This window comes from Pelobates fuscus, chromosome 10 (genome assembly GCF_036172605.1).
Source record: "Pelobates fuscus isolate aPelFus1 chromosome 10, aPelFus1.pri, whole genome shotgun sequence".
Classification (NCBI taxonomy): Eukaryota; Metazoa; Chordata; class Amphibia; order Anura; family Pelobatidae; genus Pelobates; species Pelobates fuscus.
Window position 1 is genome coordinate 91,406,310 of NC_086326.1, and position 24,217 is coordinate 91,430,526.

The following is a 24,217-nucleotide window of genomic DNA, read 5'->3' on the forward strand; positions in this document are numbered from 1 at the left end:
CTACACACACTGCCCCACATACACACACTGACCCCATACAGACACTACACACACTGACCCCATACACACACTGTCCCCATACACACACTGCCCCCATACACACACTGACCCCATACACACACTGACCCCATACACACACTGTCCCCATACACACACTGTCCCCATACACACACTGCCCCACAAACACTGCCCCATACACACTACACACACTTCCCCCTTACACACACTGACCCCACAAACACTGCCCCACAAACACTACACACACTGACCCCATACACACACTGTCCACATACAAACACTGCCCCCATACACACACTGCCCCCATACACACACTGCCCCCACATACACTGCCCCCATACACACACTGCCCCACAAACACTGTCCCCATACAACACTGTCCCCATACAACACTGTCCCACAAACACTGTCCCACAAACACTGTCCCCATACAACACTGTCCCACAAACACTGTCCCCATGCACACACTGCCCCACAAACACTGCCCCATACACATACTGCCCCGCACACTGCACACCCATACACACACAGTGCCCTACACAAACTGCTGCCCCCATACACACATTGCCCCAAACAGACACACACACGACCCCCCCATACACACAGTGCCCCCATACACACACTGCCCCACACATACATACAGTGCCCCCATACACACACTGTCACCCTTACGCACTCACACTCACTTCACCGCTCACACACACACACTGCACCTTTCACACACACTTCACCCCTAACACACACCACTTCTCCTATGCCCTATATCCCAGCAGACCCCAGGTAAGTTGTCAAACTGTTCTTAAGCGGTATGACTACTTACTCTGGGGTGGGATCCTGGCACTACTGGCACCATAACTACTACACTGAGCTGTAGTGGTTATTGTGCCAGGATTATTTTTTTTAAATAATCTACAAGTGCCCCTCCCGAGATCAGGCTCTGGATCCGCCACTGGAAAAGATAGCAGTGATTATGTTAAGGCTTGTACTGTTTGTGCGAGAACCAAACTGTCTACTACCCTTCCATGTGATTTGCTTCAACCCTTAGATATTCCTAACCAACCCTGGATTAGTATAGCCATGGACTTCATTGTTGACTTACCTAATTCCGAAAAGAATACCGTTATCTTGACTGTCATCGACAGGTTCACCAAAATGGCGCATTTCGAACCTCTGGTAAAGCTAGCCACTTCCCCAGAATTGGCAAAGATCTTTGCCAGGGAAATATTCAGAATCCATGGAATACCTAGAGAAATTATATCTGACATGGGTTTGCAGTTTATCTCCAAATTTTGGAGGGCTTTCTGTAAACAATTAGGTATAACTCTCAGCTTTTCTTCAGCCTATCATCCCCAAACTAACGGAGCAGCAGAACGCACTAATCAAAAGGTCGAACAATACCTAAGATGCCCATCAGGATGACTGGGTTGGCTTGCTTCCTTGGGCTAAGTTTGCACACAACAGTTTAGTGTCCGAGGCCACTCAACATAGCCCTTTCTTCTTAAATTATGGTTTTCATCCAGTTGTTCTCACATCTGTGTTTTTATCACACGGAAAATCTAAAGAAGACATGGGAGCAAGCTCAACATCTCCTTTCTAACAAGTCCAAATTAGACAAGAAAATATGCTGATATGCATAGACGTGCTGCTCCTGTATTTCAACTGGACGATAAGGTCTGGTTGAGCACGAAACATATCCGCCTTAAGGTACCCACTATGAAACTGGTGCCTAGGTTTATTGGTCCTTATAAGGTGGTGGCCCGTGTTAAGCCAGTCGCTTATCGTCTTGATTTACCCTCGAACTTTCATATCCCCAGGGTATTTCATGTCTCCTTACTGAAGCCTGTGATAGGTTTACCTGTCCTGTTGTTGCTTCCTCTGTGCAAGTGGAAGGACGAGAGGAATACGAGATTTGTTCTCTTCTTGATTCACGTTTTTCTCGTGGCACACTGCAATATTTGGTTGATTGGAAGGGGTTTGGTCCTGAGGACAGGTCTTGGGTTGACCGTTCTGATATCTCTGCTCCTCATCTTCTCCATTCTTTCCATTCCTGTTATCTGTCTCATCTGGGGTCCTTCCGCCCTATGGCCGGTTCTAGAGGAGGGGGTACTGTCAGGGTCCTTTCTGTGATGACCAGGGTTGTCCCTCATGGTACTTACATGATGATGTAGGTCCCCTTGAGCCTTCCTCTTCCTTCTCCAGCCATTTTCACACCGGCCACGATAGCCCCGTCCGCTAATGACGTCACGTTCCGCCGAAATGTTCGGATCATAACGTTTTGGGGGCGTGGTTACCATCCTAACAAGCCACAGTATAAAAAGAGCTCAAAGGGCTAGGTTATTTGCCCTGTTGTGGTTCATTTTTGTTCCCTATTGTGCTTGTCCCGTATCGTATATTCCAGCTTTTGATCTTGGTTCCGTTTGTGACTACTCTTTCTATACTCCTTTGACCCAGCTTTTGCTTACTCGCTTATCCTGACTTATGTACTCCTTGACCTCGGCTTGAATTTGACTTATACGTATAACATTCTAAGGTCCGGTATACTTTACCTTTTATCTACATTCTGTGTGTTGGATCCCATTCCTGACATTGCCTTTCTTCCATCTCTGACTGAATGTCCTCCCGCTTTCTGAAAACCCAATCTCTCTAAAACTGAGCTCCTTGTCTTTCCTCCTCCTAATACTGAACCTTCTCTTTCGCTCTCCCTTCAAGTTAGTGGTATTCAATAAGTCCATTCTTGCAAGCGTGTTGTCTTGGCGTCATACTTGATCCTGGCCTCACCTTTAACCCTCAAATCCAGTATGTTGCCAAATCCTGTAGATTCCATCTTAAAAACATAGTCCACATCCGCCCCTTTCTTCCGCATGATGGTACCAAGGAGCTTGTCCATGTTCTAGTAATTTCCGCATGGATTATTGTAACTCTCTTCTAATTGGTCCTCCCAAAAGCCGTATTGCCCCGCTACTGTCTGTAATGAATGCTGCCGTCAGACTGATATACCTCTCTAGTCAGTCCTCTCACACCTCACCCCTCTGTCAGTACTTACATTGGCTTCCTGTATCCTATAGGAGTCAATTCAAAGTGCAAACCCATACCTACAAAGCACTGAACAATTCTAGTCCCTCATATCTCTTCACAGATCCATAAGTATGCCCCTTCTCGGTCTCTCCGCTCTGCCTGTGACCTTCTCCTGTCCGCTGCTCGCACCCGGTCGACCAACGCACGCTTGCAGGACTTCTCGCAGGCTACGCAATAGCCTGCCTACTGCTATCAGACTCTCCCCTAGTCTTCAATCGTTAAAGAAGTGCCTTAAAACCCATCTCTTTAGGAAAACTTATGGCTTCCCAGAGTAACCTCTACCTCACATACCTGTCTCTTGCTCTCTCCTAAAGAGCAGCACTTTAGTCTCTCCTCCAGCTCTGCCTCACTCCCACCTTATTTGATTGCTACTTCCTGTCCTAATGTGTTTTATACCCCACCTCCTATAGACTGTAAGCTTGTTTGAGCAGGGTCCTCTTCAACCTATTGTTCCTGTAAGTTTTCTTGCAATTGTCCTATTTATAGTTACATCCCCCCTCTCATAATATTGTAAAGTGCTGCGGAATCTGTTGGCGCTATATAAATGGCAACAATAATAATAATAATATATATGTGTGTAAAAAAAAAGTGAGGGTTATTATTGGTTTAGCCAAAGTAAGGTTATTTTAGTGTACCTCATTGATCATGGGGCAATGAATCAATTATGTTTTCTAATAGAGATTAGAGAATATATACTGAAATTAATACATTTATAAATGAGGCAATAATATTTGATAAAACTAATGTATTATATTTGTAGTGGTAAATTGAAAGCATTTTGTTGGAATACCTTATTAGTAGATATTGCAGCAAAATGACCCAAAGAGGAAATGTTAGCAGACTCAGAATCCGGTGTATGACTGAGTGAAGGATGTGTGGTGTTGATGAATGTTGAATTTGTCAAGTTTAGATTCCACTGATTTCATAACTGGTAGCAAATAACTTATATAGAGAAGTGAGATATATTACTTTCCCTGACTGTCCAAAGAAAGCTTGTAAATCGCAACCTTGATGATGCTTTACCTTGATTCCCTTTATATTTCCCACAGAGTGGCATCTTTTCGATAATTTTGATTGGACATATAGATTGGGAGGTTAGTCGCGTAAATGGGAAAGAAACTAATTGTAGGCCTTATAGTAATAGTATCATTTATTGCTGTTTGTATATTGTGTACCTCTGAAATGCATTGTGAATGTGACCACTAAGCAGATGTCTAAAATTGGTTCTTCCAAAACCCTCACAGTAAACAGTAACTCACCCATATCACACCTGGAGGTGAAGGTGATTGACTGATAGCATGCAGCTCTGAGACGTTTTCTTTTCGCATGCTCATTTTTCGTGATCACTTTGTGCTCACAGGGGGGAATTGTTAGGGTCAATTTTATTGCTTTGGCTTGATGTATCAAACTATATGTAATGCTTAGAGACTTTTTATCTGTATCAGTGAAATGCTTTAAAATGATTAGTAGGGGCTTCTTCTCTGCTTGAAAAACAATAATTCCACCCCCACCCTAAGTTATGCCGAGCAAGTTTTCTTATCTACCCCTAACATACAGAATTGTACGTGATGTGTTCGAATTGCTTGCTTTGCAAAGAATACTGTGCCAATCTGTGATTGGCTGAATAAAGTGTAACACCCTAGGCTAACATTTTTTTTTTTTTTTGCCTAAGGCAGCAAAAATCCTTGCACCGGCCCTGGATGCTGCTTGCAGACTTTGTGTCTGGAGGGTATACAGCTTCCGAGGTTGCGTGAGGTGAGGGTACTGCATGTGGGATTGTGTGTGCTCGTGTTTAGTGGCTGTTAGGGAATGAAGGGATAAGGGCTGTAGCGTGTGGGATGATAGAAGCTCTGGTGTGTGTGTGGAGAAAGAGGTTGTAGTGTGGAGGGGAAAGGGGATGTAGTTTGTGGGGTAGGCAGGGCTGGTCCAAGACATTGTGCTGACTGAGTCCAAGACTCAAATGCTGCGCCCACCCCAGTCATGCACGCATACACAAGCACATCGAAGGAGTCACACATATACATTTACACAGACAGTCACACCCACCTACTCACTAACACACACAGGCACACTCACAGATATACACACACTCACAAGCAGGGCCAATGCAAGTTTTTTTGCCACCCTAGACATGGGTTTATTTTGCTGCCCCTTACTGACCTCATCCCTGGTCATTTTATATGTACCTGCTTTCCCTTACCTTGAATCACTCCACCTCCTCTGCTCCTCTTTACACTATGTTCTCTGCATGTTTTAACTCTTACTGCCCATTTTCACAGCACAGCAATATCTGCAGAAGATATTGTAACCAATGCACTAGACTCTCCCCACTTCCATGTCTTTTTTCCTTCCCTTTCCCACTACCCCTGTTTCCTCCACCCAACTGCCACCCTCACAGATCCGGCACCCTAGGCGAAAGTAGCGCCGTCTCCGCTCACACACAGATTGGAGCCCCTCTCCCTGCTGTCATGACAAGGGAGAGGGCTCTCAATATCAGGTGTTCTGCCTGCAGTATCAAACTGAGTACCAGGTAGTCACATGCCACCTGGCTGACCTACACAGAGGGCAAGGGGGGAGGTGGTCCCCTGCTAGTTTAGTGTGTGGTATCCTTATGTAACAAACACCCAACCAGACCCATTGTAGGACCGGCTCGGGACGTAGAGGATGTAGTATGTGGGGATGGATAGGATATCTAGTGTGTGGAAGGGGGAGCTGCAGGGTGTGGGACATGGGGCTGTACGCTTCCCTCCTGCCAGGTCACTTGTATCTTGCGCCCCCAGAGCTGGTGCGCCTTAAGGCGGCCGCTTGTGCTGCCTTATGAATGCGCGGGCCCTGTAAATGTCTAAGGCCAGTGGGCCAAAACATTGTATGTTTTGTTGTCCTTCATAAATCAATACATTGTTTTGTTACTGGTCATCAAGAGATACCTATATACTCCTTTGTTACACATTTTTGATAGGTTTGACAAAACAAGGGTCGTCTAGGCACACATCGCTTGATGTATTGCTAACGCAGAATTTACATTTCCACATTAGCAATATGGCATATTTAAAAACCAGTGGTAAGTTCAGTGAATCAGTGGATATATACTTTCATACACTGCCCATCATTATATACCACTGCTAAATGATATAGCTCTACAAAACAAAGGTAAGTGTGGGCAATGCCTGCCAAAATTAGTTCTCCCCTGGGTAATAGGATCTTCAGAAGACATCCATTCATTTTTTTCTAGAGTGATAACCTCCAATAGTTCCAGCGCATTTTTTTTTTATTTGGCATGGTGAGATTTTGCCTACTTATAGGGGCAATTAATTGCATACACACACACCATGTCACTTTGGTGTTTTTAAAATGTCATCATATGAGGGTTATATATATATACATATATATATATATATATATATACACATATACACACACACATACATATATATATATATATATATATATATACATATACACACATATATATATATATATACACACACACACTGACAGTACTGGTCAATATAACATCAATTATGGTATTTTAACTTTTTTAACTTGCGTAACCATGTTTATTTCAGGTGATGCACATAAACATATGGAACAGATAATATGTACATATATAATTCTTACACTATAGTAGGATTAAAATAAAATATTTTGTAAATTTGCATAGAATAAAAATATTTATATCTGTTGTTCTGCCAACTATAAAATAAAATGATGACTTCTGGTCCACCAATCTGAACGTGGTTGAGCATGGATAAGATTCTAATTGGGGAAAAAAAAGAAAAACCCAAACCTGATTGTCAAAGGAATGTGATACAGAGCAATTAAGCCCAAACAAAAACAAAACAAACAATCCCCCCACCCCAAGAATGCACATTCAGTTTGTGATCCTCTTAATTACAGAATTATAGGAGTTGTTAAAAAAAAAAAAAGCAAACATAATTCATAATTTTTTTTTTTAGCCTTTGTTATAGTAATATAAACATTTGTTATAGTAATGTCAAGAGTCACTTAACATAGTCATGTTATGCTTAGCATAGCAATGTTTCATTTGTGAGTCTTCTGATGTTTAACAAGACCCGATCTATTGCTAAAATATGTTCCACATTCAGAACACAGAAATTCTTTTTTCCTCACGTGAATCTTTTGATGAGCGACAACATTGGATTTACTAGTAAAACATCTGCCACACTCAGAGCAAGAAAATGGTTTCTCTCCAGTGTGAATCCTCTGATGTTTAATAAGAATTGATTTATCGGTAAAACATTTGCCACATTCAGAACACTGGAATGGTTTTTTTCCTGAATGAATCCTCTCATGTGCAACAAGGTTTGATTTACTAGTAAAACATTTATCACACTCGGGACATGAGAATGGTTTTTCCCCTGTATGAATCATATGATGCTTAAGAAGACTTGCCTTGTCAGTAAAACGTTTTCCGCACACAGAGCAAGGGAATGGCCGCTCTCCTGTGTGAACTCTTTGATGCGTAACAAGATTTGATTTACTGGTAAAACTTTTACCACATTCGGAGCATGAAAACGGTGTATCACCTGTATGAATTCTCTGATGCCTAACTAGACTGGAGTAATCAGAAAAGCATTTCCCGCACACTGAACATGAGAACGGTTTCTCTCCTGTGTGAATTCTCAGATGGACAGAAAGATGAGAGCTACTTGTGAATCGTTTCCCACACACAGAACATGGAAATGGCCTATCACCTGTGTGAATCCTTTGATGTCTGACAAGGGTGGAGCAATCAATAAAACATTTTCCACAAATGGAACATGGATACGGCTTCTCTCCACTGTGACTTCTCTGGTGTCTAACAACATGTCCTCTACTAGTAAAACATTTCCCACATTCAGTGCAGGCAAATGGCTTCTCCATCGAGTGAATCATGCGATGCCTTGCAAGATGTGAACTGCTGGTAAAACATTTGTCACAGTTAGCACATGAATATGGTTTCTCTCCTGTGTGAATAACCTGATGTGCGAGAAGTGTCGATTTACTTGTGTATCGCTTACCACATTCGGAACATGAAAATGGTTTCTCTCCAGTGTGACTCATCTGATGTCGTAGAAGCTCAGATTTATGAGAGAATGTTTTCCCGCATTCCTCACATGTTAGCTTCTGTTTTTTTTGGATTGTCTGATGTATAACACGGTCAAAGTTACCAGTAAAACATTTGTGACAACCAACACAGTTTAGATTTTTCTCTGTAGTGCATATGTTTGGGGAAAGTGTACAAACTTGTGTATTATAAAAGTTTTCATGAAATCCATTGTTTCTTTCCAGTATATTATAATTTCCATTGCCAAGTTCATTTATATGAGAAAATGCATAATTTGTTGATGTATAAATGTTATTGTATAAACTGGATTCCTGCTTAATATCAGTACATGTATTATCTACTTCTTTATCGTTAATGAGTGAATACATTTCCAACTCTTTGATGTTTTCTTCACCACATGCAGTTAGTTCTTTCTTAATATGCATCTGTACTTGGGTGGTCAATGTACAAATATCATTGTTCGCTAAATTTCCTCCTTCAATTGGGGCTTGCTCCTCTTCCACATTTTTAACAACTTCTTCACTCGATTTATTTATTCTAAGGTATACATCAGTCAAGTTAGTGTTACTGTTACTTAAATCTTCATTTAAGGAACACATTGATGAAACGGTACTGTATAATTCTTCAGATCTATTTCTGTCAAGAGATTCACCTAACAGAAACAAATATCTGATGATTAGTTTAAAGATTAGATTCAACATTACTTTGTAACATTAGAAACATGAAGGCACTGGCACAATTGAGAAACAATATGGGAGAGGGGAGTGTTTTTCTACAAAGTGGTTTATTCACTAGCCAATTTTGGTGAAATAGAAAAACAAATGCAAAAGGACTATGCAATTCCACTTTTTCCCCTAAACGTTTGGGGTTTATTTGCTAAACCTAGAATCAAGACAACCAGTTTTCAATCAGCTTACAACCATTTACAGTATAATGACAAACCACCTAATGTAAGATTTAGGTATTTACCAACAACCATTTTATATATGTTCTCGATGCCAATGGATATAAACTATAGAAAAAGTGTATGCTATATTTCTGCCTCACTGACATTGTCCTTTTGAGCTGCTGTGGATACTGTGCGTATCTGTGATATTTTTATGTGTGGTACGGGCTCTCTGTGGTACTGTGTGTATGTGACCTATCTGTTGTGTTATGTATATGTGTGGGCTGCCTGGGAATATTGTGTGTGTGTACATATGGGTTTATTATAGTTTTTGTGTATATGTGTGTGTGGGAGTGGGGGGTGCCATCTGTTATATATTGGATGTCTGTGATGTTAAGTTTGTGCATGTGGGTGGCTTATACTATTGATTGTTGGGTATGGGATGTCAATGGTGTGAGGTGTGTTAAGGGTCTATCTGTGGTGTTATGTGTATATGTGGGATTTCTGTGGTATTGTGTGTATAGTGTGTATCTGGCTTATTTGGGAAGGGCTCTTTACTAAAATAAACTTGGTAGAGTTCACCTACTCTGATCGCTGGGGCATTCTGGGCTTGCTCGTGTGCCATGCACTTTCAAAATGTGACAAAAGGTAGAGCTACTACTGCCACGTTTTTTGTCACTTCCCCCACAAGGCATTCTCTATGGAGGCTCACACAATTTAACTGGATACTCCATAGACATGGGCTCCTGGCAGATGGGGTTTATGGAGCTTAAGAGGACCCACTGTACGGATATGTCAGCAGCCGTGAGAGGTAGCGTCAAGTACGTACCTTTTTTTATGAATGGGAAGCCACTGATTGACTTAGAATGTCAGCAGACCACTTCAGTGACGGACCTGCCCAAGTCTTCCGTTATCTAAAACTTCAGAAAGCAGAACGACAGAGGGGGCAGTGGGCTCTGTGTTCTGGCTCTGGAAGGCCAACTTTGGGCTCAAACAGTATCAGAACAGTTTAACCCCTAAAGGTGAGCCAGAGCCAGGGACTTCTTGACACCATAACAACTAAATGCTGATGACGTTGTTATGGTGCCCAATCTTGTTCCTTAATTTTAATAAGATTAAAGTATTAGGGAATGGAACTCAATGTTCATTATAATAAGGAAATACTAATTATTATTTTAAAAAATACAGAATATTACAAAAGAAAATCGCGTTTTGGTTTAACATATTGGTTCCTCAAGATTGGGTAAGGAACCAAAACTAGGTTGGCATGCTTTTTCCAGTGGTGCATCCCACCCCTCTAGCAATTGCCCACAATAAATAGTTTACTTTAGCAGCATTGTGTGTCACTGCTTAATTGAGCCCTCTTGTACACTGTAAAGAGTCTAATAAGCATCCTTTGCCCATTTTAGTTTGTTGTGTATTGTACTGCAATTGAACATGCAGGCCATTAAACTTATTTACATGTAGTAAGCATTTCTGACACATAAAAAAAAAATAACAACTGTAATTATATTTCTTCTTACCCACTAAGCTTAGGGATTGTTGATTCTCCATAATCAAATCCTTGTAAAGATCTTTGTTTTCTTCCAAATATTCCCATTCCTCCATGGAAAAATACACAGTAACATCTTCAAACCTTATTGGAACCTGACACAAACAATGATACAATCATTATCCAGACATATTGCTTTTACTCTCCCCCATTCTCATTAATCTCACCTCTCCAGTCAGCAGATTAATTATTTGGTTGGTTATTTCGAGAATCTTCTTGTTGTTTCTCTCATGAATCAATGAGTTAGGGGACAATGTGCTGGAACTCTGGGTTCTACAAAATCCTTGTAAAACACAGCGAGTATTGCTTTTTGTGGCATTTTCACTTGATTTTTTCACTACTATCCAATCCTATATGTTAAAAGAAAAATGAACAGGTAAAGTATGGGTAAAAAATACCAATGTCTTTCCATGGTTCTGTTCTACGACGATTATTTTTGATTTATGTCCCAGATTTACTTGTTCTTACCTCCATTTTACAAGACAAAATGAATCACAGTTGCATTTTTCTGAATTTATTACTCTCTGGACCACTGCAGCCGCATGTACCCTTACTGCCTTTACACACATACAAGTAACAAGTAGTCTATAAAGCATGTGCATACACATAAAGTAAGATTTGTTTTAGATGTAACAGAAGAGTGTGTTTACTTTTGATAATTGTGTCTACTCCTCTGTTAATTAAACATTAGTTACACATGGGAGGCTCCTGCAGGCTATTAACAGAGGAGAAGATAAGAAATTCTAAATTAAACACACTGTGAAAAATACATTTAACCCCTTAAGGACCAAACTTATGGAATAAAAGGGAATCATGACATGTCACACATGCCATGTGTCCTTAAGGGGTTAAATCTGTATTCCTTACACTATAGTGCTCTCTCGGGCCCCCCCCCCACCCCCCTTCCCTCCCTCCCTCCAATATAGAAAGCGTTTAAATAAAAACGTAATCACCCAATTCCCGCGCCTATGTTCCTCGGCGCTCCCAATAGGAAAGCATTGCTACAATGCTTTCTTATGCAAATTTTACTGATGCTGGATGTCCTCATGCAGTGCGTGAGGATGTCCAGCGTGAGTTAAGTGACCAAAAGTCGCCTAACAAGCACGAAGTGCCTCTAGTGGCTGTCTGATGGACAGCCACTAGAGACAGTCTTAGTCCTGCAATGTAATCCTTGCAAATTCTCAAAAATTGCAATGATTTACTTTGCAGGACTAACGGGGAACAGGACATTGCACTCAGACCACTGCAATGAGCTGAAGTGGTCTGGGTGCCTAAAGTGTCCTTTTTAGTATTTGTTCTCTCATTTCAGAAAATTAGTAGGGTGACTGTGTTAGTTACATCTAGGGGAGGAGTGACTAGGGCTGCATAAACCATTGATTTAACTCCCAAATTGCAAATAATTTAGCAGTGGAACTGCAGGGGCGTAATCTATACACAAAAATCACTCCATTAAGCTAAAGTTGTTTTGGTGCTTATAGTGCCCCTTTAATATCAATTCATGATAAGAAAATAGAGTAGACAACATTAAGGAAGGAAAATTTAAATAAACAGACCTAAACGGTCCCTCTGGCTGACCCAACTTAATTTGTGGTAATTTGAGGCTTACACTATGACAGGGGAATATGTCCTCTGACAACATCTGGAGGGTGGCAATTTGTATGAACAAGGAAATTCCTTTACAGCTTCTACCTTTCATTGACTTGATTTAATGATGTTTGTGGAATTTGCCCTGATATAAGAGTTTTATAGAGTAATATGCTAGTGATACAGAGAATACTGATATTACTGCTAGGCTAGCAAATTTATTTTACCTCCCCAGTCAGCAGATAGATGATCTCCAGGGTGAGATTCAAGATCCTCTTATTCAACTGAATTTTGCATTTCTTCATTATTACTGTCTCTATGAGAAAGTAGTTGATTGTTGTGCGAGGAGTTGTCTCCAGACTGACCTCTACAATTAACAAGATATTTTTTTAAATTCAATTCATTATTATAAACAGTGAAAAAAACAAGGAAATATGTACATGTGCCACCGCTGAACTAAGTACATCTGACATATAGAAATGTGAGTCCTGTTTGTCATTGTGGTTAAATGAGAAAAAAAAGTAGACCAACGTGTAATATTACTAACACTTACAGTACGTTAAATATAGATAGAAACTGAAAATTGCTTGAAACAACATAAGCGTGTGTTTTGCTTATAATTCACAGATTTTACTATTATCATGACGTAAAGTCATGATTTTATTAACGACACGGAGGCTCCTATTATGCTGCACTCTTTCTTTATTTCCCTCAGCAGCAAAAGACATTTTTTTTAAACATAACCGGTATATAACATTCGAGTCTGAGAGTAGTATCTCCTTAGCAACAGGAACAGCCAATCAGGTTCCTCTCTCCAGCATAATAGGTTCTGTCAACCAATCCTATTTCTCTTTATTTGCGATCCCAAATAACGATAACCATCCAACCGAAAATTGGTCCGATCACAAAGGTAATATCCGTAAAAGATATGTAGATTAGGCTGTAAAAGAGGAGAAATATGGTAATATTCTAGTATGAAACTGAGTGTATGCATGAATCACCAGTCATTGTGGATATGGTTTAATTATTTCAAGCTTTCGTGAATAAGTATTAAGTATTGAGAAACATAACCGGAGGGAAAACTCCATGACATCAGGACTTACCGTGAGCCAACTTACCCTTAATCTGTGCCTTGTGGATAAGATCAAGTAATAACATACATAGTATGAAGAGGAAAAATCCATAAATCAGGACTTACCTGAGACCAACTTACCCATATTCCCTCCTTCTTCGGGCTGGGCGGGAGGGATAATACTCGCCTCCGTGTCGTTAATAAAATCATGACTCTACGTCATGATAATAGTAAAATCTGTGAATTTTATTAAGACACAGAGGCTCCTATTATGCTGGTTTAAAGCTGGGAGACTACCGTTCCCGCAAAGTGTTGAATGTGTTTAAAACAAAAATCACAAAAGGTGGATTCTGATGACCAATCGTCCGCTTTCATAATGTCTTCAAGTCGACAACCAATCGAAGAGGCTTTAGAAGCCATCGCTCCCCGTACAGAGTGAGGTGAGAATAATGACGTGTCAATGCCCGCTAAGGACATAATCCATTTAACCCAGCGAGCTAGGGTAGGAGTAGATACTGGAAGGTGTGGTTTTCGGAATGAAACAAAGAGTTCGTGTTTCGTTATGTCTCGTAGTGCGGAGGTGCGAGATTCGTAGGTTTGTAAGCATTTGACCGGGCATAGGAGCGGCCTGTCTGGAAACGCTGGGTATGACACTCTCTTTGATGACGACTTTGTTCTTCGGGAAATATCAAAATTGACCCCTTGGGGGGTGTAGGAACGTGCGGTGAGGTCCAGAGCTCTGACATCGGAGACCCTCTTGCAGGATATGAGGCAAAGTAGCATAACCAGTTTAGCAGACAGCTGTTTCAGGGATAGAACTGCATTGTCTGGCCATGATTCTAGGAAAGTGAGAATGATGGAGACGTCCCACAGTACCGAATATCGTGGCACCGGGGACGTGCAAATTTTATGCCACGTAAGAGTCTACATATCATCGGTTGGCGTCCAATCGGGATTCCATCTAAACCTTGGTGTGTAGCCGAAATGGCCGATCGGTACAGTTTCACTGTACGGTAGGCTTTGCTATCTTCAAACAGTGAGGTCAGGAATTGAAGGATCGAGGTTAAAGGAGCCGATGTGGGATCCAAATCTCGTTCCAGGCACCAATCCCGCTATCTGATCCATGAAGACTTATAAGCCTGTCTCGTGCCGGGTGCCCATGCGCCCTCGAGAAGGTGGAGAGTTGTCTCCGAAACTCCCTGGATTGCCCAAGGTCCCCTGAAATCAGCCACACTGTGAGATGTAGAAGGTCTTGTTGTATCAAGGGATGAGGGGATCTGTCCGGGTCCTGAAGGAGGTTCTCGAAGTGTGGGAGAATGCGGGGTATATCTATCGCCATCTCTAAGAGGGGGGTAAACCATGGTTGGGAGGGCCATAACGATGTCACAATCACCAGGGTTCCCGTCTGGCGTCGCAGCTGCAGTAGGCCACGTGGGATCATTACAAACGGTGGAAAGGCATAATTCCTTGTGGCCACCCAATCTTGGGTGAATGCATCTGTTGCCAGTGCCGATGGGTCCGGTCTCCAGCTGACAAATCTGGGCAGTTGGGCATTTAAGCGGGAGGCAAAAAAGATCTTTGTCCATGGGGCCCCATAGTGACCGTACATCTTTGAAGACCCTGGGGTCCAGTCGCTGGGGTCCCTGAGGTGTCGTGAGCACCAATCCGCCGTGGTGTTGCAGAGACCGGGTATGTTTTCTGCTGTGACTGAGATGCCTTGTGTCAGGCAGAATTGCCAGAAGTCTCGTGCCATATTCGCCAGAATCCTCGATTTCGTGCCCCCTAGGTGATTGATATATCGGACTGCTGATATATTGTCCATCTTCAGGAGGATAGAGCATTGGGCTTGAGTAGGCGAAAAACTGCGGATCGCAAAGGATCCAGCGAGAAGTTCCAGGCAATTGATGTGGAGGGATGATTCCATATCGGACCATCTGCCACCTGTAGATACATTTCCACAGCGTGCACCCCAACCGAGTAAGCTCACGTCGGACTCTATTATGAGATCTGGTGTGGTGCCAAATATGGCGCGACCATTCCAGGCTTCCATATGGAGGAGCCACCATTTTAGTTCGTCTTTCGCTTCCGCATTTAGGGTGATCCAGTCCGTGTAGGCTACCCCGTCTCTCAAGTGGGAAGCTTGTAGGCGTTGAAGCGCCCGATAATGGAGAGGGCCCGGAAAAATGGCCTGTATGGAGGCCGCCAGAAGACCTATCACTCTTGCCAACTGTTTGAGAGTGAGCTGGGGAGTTGCCAGCGTGTGTCTGATCTCCTTCTTTATACTGTTCAATTTTGTTATTGGCAGATGTAGAGTCTGTGACGTAGAGTCCACGATGAGGCCCAAAAACTGTGTTGTGTGGGAACCAACATGGATTTCTCCCAATTGACGAGAAAACCTAGGTTTTGTAATAGAGTCTGAGTCCAGTGTAGATGGGTCTTGGTGAGTTGAGAAGATAGGCCCATGATGAGGATGTCGTCTAAGTAGATTATAAGACGTACTCCTCGACTGCGTAATAAGGAGACCACGGCTTTATAAGTTTGGTGAAGCACCTCGGGGCTGAGGATAGTCCGAAAGGGAGACAGGAGAATCTCCATTTTTTTCCCTGCCACATGAATTGCAGGAAGTCTTGGTGTTGTAGGGCAATCGGCACCGTAAGGTAAGCATCTTGTAGATCTAACTTTACCATCCAATCTGATGGTTGGAGGAGATCTCTTAGACAGTGTATACCCTCCATTTTGAAATGGTTGTATGATACGTAAGTGTTGAGGTGTTTGAAATTGATCACTGGGCGGACACCGCCACCTTTTTTGGCAACTAGAAATAGGTTGCTCACATACCCTGGTGTGGTCATAGGGATTTCTGTGATGGCTTGTTTTCTTACCAAATCTCAGATCTCCTTGGTGACAAGGAGTGCGTCTTGTTGGGAAAAACGGATTTCCCGTGGAGGGGATTGTTGCATTGGTATAGACAGGAAGTCTATGACGTAGCCTTTTACAGTGTTTAGTACCCAGACATCTGATGAAATGTGGGACCATTCATGGAAAAAATGACGGAGTCTGCCCCCCACTGCCCCTAGGGAAAAATGTAACATAAGAGGACTTACCATAAGGTCGTCGTCCTGAGTGAGCACTAGTGGTCCTCGAGCAACCCATGGCCGCCCACGTTGTGGGAAGAAAGCCGGGGCTTTGCGATGTTCCTGGAAACTAGCTCGCCCAATAAAGGAGCCTCGGTTCTGTCTAAAAGAACTCCTGTTAACACGCCGGACAGGCGGCTCCTGGCTCTTCCGGCCCCACCAAAAACCTGAGGGTGGAATACTTTGCGCATGTTAGATTGCGCTTTATCAAGGGCAGTAAACGTATGGACGAAGGAGCCGAGCTCCTTAACGAAGTTGTCTCCGAACAGGAGACCTTTAGCTTGGGTGCCTGGCTCGTTCAAAGCCATGTTAATCAATTTGGGTTCAATTTTTAACAATATAGACTTGCGACGCTCCGTGGCCATCGCAGTGTTGGCATTGCCAATTAAACAAATGATTCATGGATCCACCCGCTTATGGCGGCGCGGTCCAAATCCTGGTCTTCGACCATTTCAAAAATCTTAGTTGCCGGACCCAATATGTCTAATACTTTATCCTGGTATTTGCGCATGGAAAAATCCAAGCCTTTGTTAGGCTTCCAACCTGTCTTACTCAGGAATTGTATAATTTTAGGGTCAACTGCAGGTGTTCTGCAAGCATCATCAGGGACCGTGGGTCGTGGGCATTCTGCCCGGAACTTATTGCGTGTCGCCTTATCCAAAGGCTTGCGTACTCTAGACGCTATATATCTCGCCACATGGTCCGAGGGGGACCATTCCGCTGATCGTGGGTGGCGCAGCTCATCAGGGTCAAATAGGGGTTCCCCGTGGGGGTCCAGGATTGTATCCGCGTCCCCCGGGGCTTTTTGATATGTCTCGGCTTGAGACGCAGAGCGGTCACGGTCAGGATCGTATCCTTCGGCCAGACTATCTGATTCCAGATCTGAGGGATCTTCCGAATCCAGATAGGTTTCCACCTCAATATCGCTGAGATCCAACTCAGAATCTATTTGGGCTTTTGCCCTTTTCCATAGTCTAGCCGATTTTGCCCGGCTAGTGGCTCTTTTGCGCGGTGGTGGAATAGACGCACCATCTGTGACAGGTGCATAACTGTCCATCTGAGATATTGAGGAGTGTTTTGTTTTGGCCAAGGCCTTGCGACCAGCCTGAGGCTGTACAGGGGTCGTAGTCGGTAAAGCCTGGGTAATGGCCGGTTGTGCCGATTTCTGAGCCTGAATAAAGGCATGTGTCAGTGTCTGTGACAGTGAGTCAGACATTAGTCCCATGGCTGAGGTAAAGGCTTTAGTCATAGCCTGTGACATAGTTTTGTCAAATAGAGTCTGCATATCAGCAGAGGTATCAAGCTCAGCTGAAGGCGTTTTTGAATCCCCTTGAGTGGGGACATAAGACCCAGATGGGTTTTGATTATCTTTATCATTAGGCATAATTAATATGCTATGAAAACTGACAGGTATAGCAAAGAAACAGTTAAATTGTTAAACCTAGAGGAATAAAACAACCTAGAGAAGGGTTGATTAACCCAAAGAAAAAGGGGAACAGACAAGTACTCACAATATTAGAATACAATTGAAAAATCAGACCATCTGACCGCCACTATCACTAAACCCCAACTCCGAGTTCCGGCCGTTGGGGGCAGTAACAAGCTCAGAGCGCAGGAAAAAACAATAAAATGGCCGCCGCGCGTGGCGAAAGTCCCGAAAAGGCAGGAGCGTTCGTGTAATTGGCCGCCGCGAATGGCGAACATAAGGCAAGTAATTGTGTCGGGAAAACAACCGAACGCGTAAGTTCGTGAAACTAACGCGTTCGTGGAAAAACACACGAATGCCGTGAACCGGCAATAGGGTATTCGTCTGAAAACAAGGGAATAGCGTTCTGACAGGCTAAGATGGCGCGAAAGCGCTGTAACAGGATCCAAAAGTCCGTCAGACATCCCTGCGCCCGATCAATAAAGACTGGGCTTAGGGTGTCATTCTGGAAACAGTATTAGAAATGTAATAGTAATTAGGAAAACATGAAATAGTAAAGTATAAGGAAAAAAAACCTGTACATGACAGGGGGAATCAATTAAAGGGGTATACGAGTTAAACTGGTATCTGATTATAGATAATAAAAATCAGTAATAACACTAAAGGTACAAGAAAAAATTACAATTAGATTAATAATATAATATAATATAATATAAAGAATGATCCCCACAGTTAAGGAACCGCGGGGACCTGATGTTACTTAACTGAGGGAGCAGCAAAGAAAGAGGAATAGGATTGGTTGACAGAACCTATTATGCTGGAGAGAGGAACCTGATTGGCTGTTCCTGTTGCTAAAGAGATACTACTCTCAGACTCTAATGTTATATACCGGTTATGTTTAAAAAAAAAAATTAAAAAATTCTTTGCTGCTGAGGGAAATAAAGAAAGAGTGCAGCATAATAGGAGCCTCCGTGTCTTAATAAAATTTAATTTCACTCCCATATGCACTCAATATTAGAAACGGTGTGTACGACATACACATTCCTAACTCTACCTCAGTGTTTCCCTAGGGCTCCGCGAGAGCAAAATTGGGATTCTGCAGCGATTTGCCCATTGGGGGGCCCAAGCATTTAGGGCCACCTGATCGGCATCGCTGAACAGGGGCCCGGTCAGACGCTATTGCCGTTGATGACCGCAGCCTCTTTAGTATGGAATTCTGGGAGGAATTGACAACGTGTCACTTCCTCCCAGACAGAGAGCACACCGAGCGGGATCGGGAGAGTGAGCAGCACACCAGTCTCAGCCAGCACCATGCAGCACTCCAAGTAAGTCACCCTCCTGCAGGAAAAAATAATCTAACAGGAGGGTGACTGCAAATATCTGTGTGTCTGTGTATGTGTCACTGTGTGTATCTGTGTTTGTGTCACTGTATGTTTCTGTGTGTATGTGCCAGTGTGTCTGTGTATATCTTATGTGCCAGTGTGTATCTGTATGTGTCAGTGTATGTACTTGTGTGTGCCAGTGCGTATCTGTGTGAGTGTATGTGCCAGTGAGTGTGTGTATATCTTTGTGCTAGTGTGTATCTTTGTGTGTATGTGCCAGTGTGTATCTATGTGTTAATATGTGTGTGTGTGTGTGTATATCTTTGTGTCTGTGTACCAGTGTATGTATATGTGTGTGTGTGTCAGTGTGTATCTGCCAGTGTGTATGTATATTTGTACCAGTGTGTGTGTGTGTGTGTATCTTTGTGCCAGTGTGTGAGTATCTTTGTGTCAGTGTATCTGTCACTGTGTGTATACGACTGTGTCTGTTTGTTAATATGTATGTATATCTGTGTAAGTGTGTAGACATCTCAGCAATCAAACACCAACACAACATGCAAACTCACCCCTGCTACCGAACTCCAACTCTAAAATTATATACAAACACTCAAACCTTAAACACACTTCACTCAAACACCAATTATACACACAAATGTACATCCGCGTTTAAAGACCAACACTACATCCAAACATACCATTGCACGTAAATGCAAACATAACATCCATAAATACATGCCTTTATTAACCCCTTAAGGACCGAGGACGGTTCAGGACCGTCATCGGCATTTTTGCATTGCCGACCGAGGACGGTCCTGAACCGTCCTAACGGTCCAATGTACTTACCCGATCGCCGTCGTTCCCCCGGCGGCGATCGGCGGTGCTCCCGGTGTGGGGAGACTGCCTGCAGCCCAGACAGTCTCCCCATGGCGGATTAGGACCCCTGTGACCATGTGATCGCCCAACAGGGCGACCACATGGTCACAATAGGTGTCCATGTCTCTGCCTGCAGGGGGACTGTCTGTGCTGACAGGCAGTCTCCCTGCTTAGTGTAAAATCATAAAAAAAATAAAGTTTAAAGTTAATAAATAAAAATTATAATTATATATGTGTGTATATATATATGATATATAGACGTATATTATATATATATAATATACGTCTAAATATCATATATATAATGTCATACGAAGTGTATTTTTATATTAATATGTACATATATTAATATAAAAATACACTTATAATTAAATTACACACGTGTATATATATAATATATATAATAACTATATATATTGTGTATATATTATTATAAACAACAAATAATAAGTAATTTAAATTAAACTAAAAAAATTAAAAATAATAATAAAAATTTAAAAAAAAATTATATATCTATACGAAATTTTATTCTAACTGTATTTTGATATTAATATATATATATTTATATCAAAATACACTTAGAATGAAATTGTATATATATCTATGTATATATAAATAAATAAAAAGAATACGAACTATTCATATGTCCATATACAAAATTACATAAATAATTATATAAATATACACGTAGACTTCAAATATATAAATATGCATATATATTTAAATTCTACGTGCGTATTTATGTAATATTTTTACATAATTAAGTTATTTTATTGATTGCAATTTAAGGGACCTGCCTGCCAACCCAGGCCGAGAGTACAGAGAATTTAATTTGCTATCACTGTATTTTACCCTGTAACGTTCTACGACACCCTAAAACCTGTACATGGGGGGTACTGTTTTACTCGGGAGACTTGGCTGAACACAAATATTAGTTATTCAAAACAGTAAAACATATCACAGCGATGATATTGTCAGTGAAAGTGACTTTTTTTGCATTTTTCACACACAAACAGCACTTTTACTGATGATATAATTGTTGTGATACATTTTCCAGTTTTGAAACACTAATATTTGAGTTCAGCAAAGCCTCCTGAGTAGAACAGTACCCCCCATGTACAGGTTTTATAGCGTTTTTGAAAGTTACAGGGTCAAATATATGGGTCATATTTTTACATTGAAAATGGCCAGGTTGGTTACGTTGCCTTTGAGAGCGTATGGTAGCCCAGGAATGAGAATTACCCCCATGATGGCATACCATTTGCAAAAGTAGACAACCCAAGGTATTGCAAATGGGGTATGTCCAGTCTTTTTTAGTAACCACTTAGTCACAAACACTGGCCAAAATTAGCGTTCAATTTAGTTTTTTACTTTTTTCACACACAAACAAATATGAACGCTAACTTTGGCCAGTGTTTGCGACTAAGTGGCTACTAAAAAAGTCTGGACATACCCCATATTGAATACCCTGGGTTGTCTACTTTAAAAAAAATATGTACATGTGGGGTGTTATTTAGCGATTTATGACAGATAATAGTGTTACAATGTCACTATTGATACATTTTAAAAATATAGGTTTTGAAACCTCAATATCCTACTTGTACCTATAGCCCTATAACATGCAAAAAAATAGCAAAAAGCATGTAAACACTGGGTATTTTTAAACTCAGGACAAAATTTTAAATCTATTTAGCAGTTTTTTTCATTCGCTTTTGTAGATGAGTAAAAGATTTTTTACATAAAAGTCAAAAAACATGTATTTTTTTCAATTTTTCATCATATTTTTTCATTTTTTAAAAATTAAATTACATGAGATTATATAAATAATGGTATGTAAAGAAAGCCCATTTTGTCCTGAAAAAAACAATATATAATTTGTATGGGAACAGTAAATGAGAGAGCGGAAAATTACAGCTAAACACAACCACCACAAAAGTGTCAAAAAGATGCCTGGTCGCAAATGTACAACATCGCAAAAAAAGTCCGGTCCTTAAGGGGTTAAAATGCTAAAATTATATACAAATACCAACTCTACACACAGAAACACACCTGCTACTAAGTACTACAATCTGTTTACTATCTGTAGAAATTTGCCAAAAATAAACCCTTACGCTCTGTTAACCCCTTAACGCCGTTACTGCGTTCTATGCCGTCGCGGCTTTAAAGGGCTTTAAAGCCGTTGCGGCGGCATAGAACGCCGTAACGGCTGAAGCCCCCAGGAGGTAAGCTATACTTACCTCCGCCGCGATCCTCTTCTGGGGGTCTGCCTGAGAGCCCAGGCAGCCCCCCTCCAGCAAATGAGGCCCCCGGGGGCCATGTGATCGCTCTCAAAGAGCGATCACATGGCCCCCTATAGCTGGCTATGGATATGCCAGCAGGGGGACTGTCTAAAATATTAGAGAGTCCCCCTGCTGGTAGGTAGTGTAAAAAAAAAATTAAATACACATGTTAAAATAAAATACAAGTATTTATATATATATAATATATGTATATATATATAATATATATACATATTATATATATGTAACGTCATACGTAATGTATTTTAATACTAATATTAGTATATATATTAGTATTAAAATACACTTAGAATGACGTTACATATATAATATGTATATATATTATATATATAATAGATCTACATATATATATTATATATATATATACGTATAATTACAATAATAAATAAATAAAATAATAAAATAAATAAATAAAATATTGAAACAAAATTTAAAATAAATTATATATTCATATGTAATTTCATTCTAACTGTATTTTGTTATTAATATATATATATTGGAAACAGAATACACTTAGAATGACATTCTATATATATCTATCTATATATAAAATACAAATAACCGCAAATATATATAGATAGATAAATACATATAATTACATGAAAGATTACATTAGTATACACGTAGAATTTAAATACCTATAAATGCATATATATTAAAATTCTACGTGTATATTTAAGTAATTTTTTAACATAATTATGTCATTTAATTAATTAAAATTTGATTGACATGCCTGACAACACAGGGAGAAAGTGCAGAGAATTTAATTCGCAAGCACTATATTTGACCCTGTAACTCTCCAAGACACCATAAAACCTGTATATAGGGGGTACTGTTTTACTCGGGAGACTTCGCTGAACTCAAATATTAGTGTTTCAAACTGGTAAATTGTATTACAACGATGATATTTTAAGTAAAAGTGACGTTTTTTGCATTTTTTACAAACAAACGGCACTTTTATGGACTATATTATTGTTGTAATATGTTTTACTGTTTTAAAACACTAATATTTGTGTTTAGTGAAGTCTCCCAAGAATAACAGTACCCCCCATGTACAGGTTTTATGGTGTTTTGGAAAGTTAGGGAGTCACATATAAGGCTCGCATTTCATTTTTTTGACATTGAAATTTGCCAGATTGGTTATGTTGCCTTTGAGACCGTATGGTAGCCCAGGAATAAGAATTACCCCCATGATGGCATACCATTTGCAAAAGTAGACAACCCAAGGTATTGCAAATGGGGTATGTCCAGTCATTTTTAGTAGCCACTTAGTCACAAACACTGGCCAAATATTAGTTTTTTGCTTTTTTCACACAGAAACAAATATGAACGCTAACTTTGGCCAGTGTTTGTGACTAAGTGGCTACTAAAAAAGACTAAACATACCCCACGTTCAATACCTTGGGTTGTCTACTTTTTCAAATGGTATGCCATTATGGGGGTAATTCTCATTCCTGGGCTACCACACCGTCTCAAAGGTAACATTACTAATCTGGCAAATTTCAATTTGAAAATGGAACGTTCTATATTTGACCCTGTAACTTTCCAAAACACCATAAAACCTGTTAATGGGGGGTACTGTTGTACTCGTGAGACATCGCTGATTACAAATATGTGCATTTTGTTGCAGTAAAACCTAACAGTATTATGACATTTACAGCTAAAATGTGAGGCGGAACTACAAATTAAAAAAAAAAAATTCTAATTTCTTACAGTTTTTTTTTATTTTATTCATAATAAATTGTTTCATATATAAATATTTTATATGAAATGAAAGCCCTGTTTCTCCTGAACAAAATGATATATAATAAGTGTGGGTGCATTTAATATGAAAGAGGTGAATTACGGTTGAACAGACATATAGCGCAAATTCCAGTTTTTGTTTACGTTTTGTTTTGATCAGAACG

General features: G+C 40.8%; 1 protein-coding gene across 1 annotated transcript in view; it reads right to left on the reverse strand.

Annotated features, from left to right (window-relative positions):
- The window catches only part of LOC134575501 (zinc finger protein 850-like), a 49,466-nt gene that overhangs the window by 24,681 nt on the left and 568 nt on the right, over positions 1–24,217 (reverse strand). Inside the window, exons 2-5 of the mRNA XM_063434812.1 lie at positions 12,411–12,550; positions 10,767–10,949; positions 10,571–10,694; positions 7,138–8,813 (exon numbers count right to left, since the gene is read on the reverse strand). Of these exons, the coding sequence (XP_063290882.1) occupies positions 7,138–8,813; positions 10,571–10,694; positions 10,767–10,949; positions 12,411–12,488 (2,061 nt within the window). The 5' untranslated portion in view covers positions 12,489–12,550. The remainder of the gene's footprint in view (positions 1–7,137; positions 8,814–10,570; positions 10,695–10,766; positions 10,950–12,410; positions 12,551–24,217) is intronic.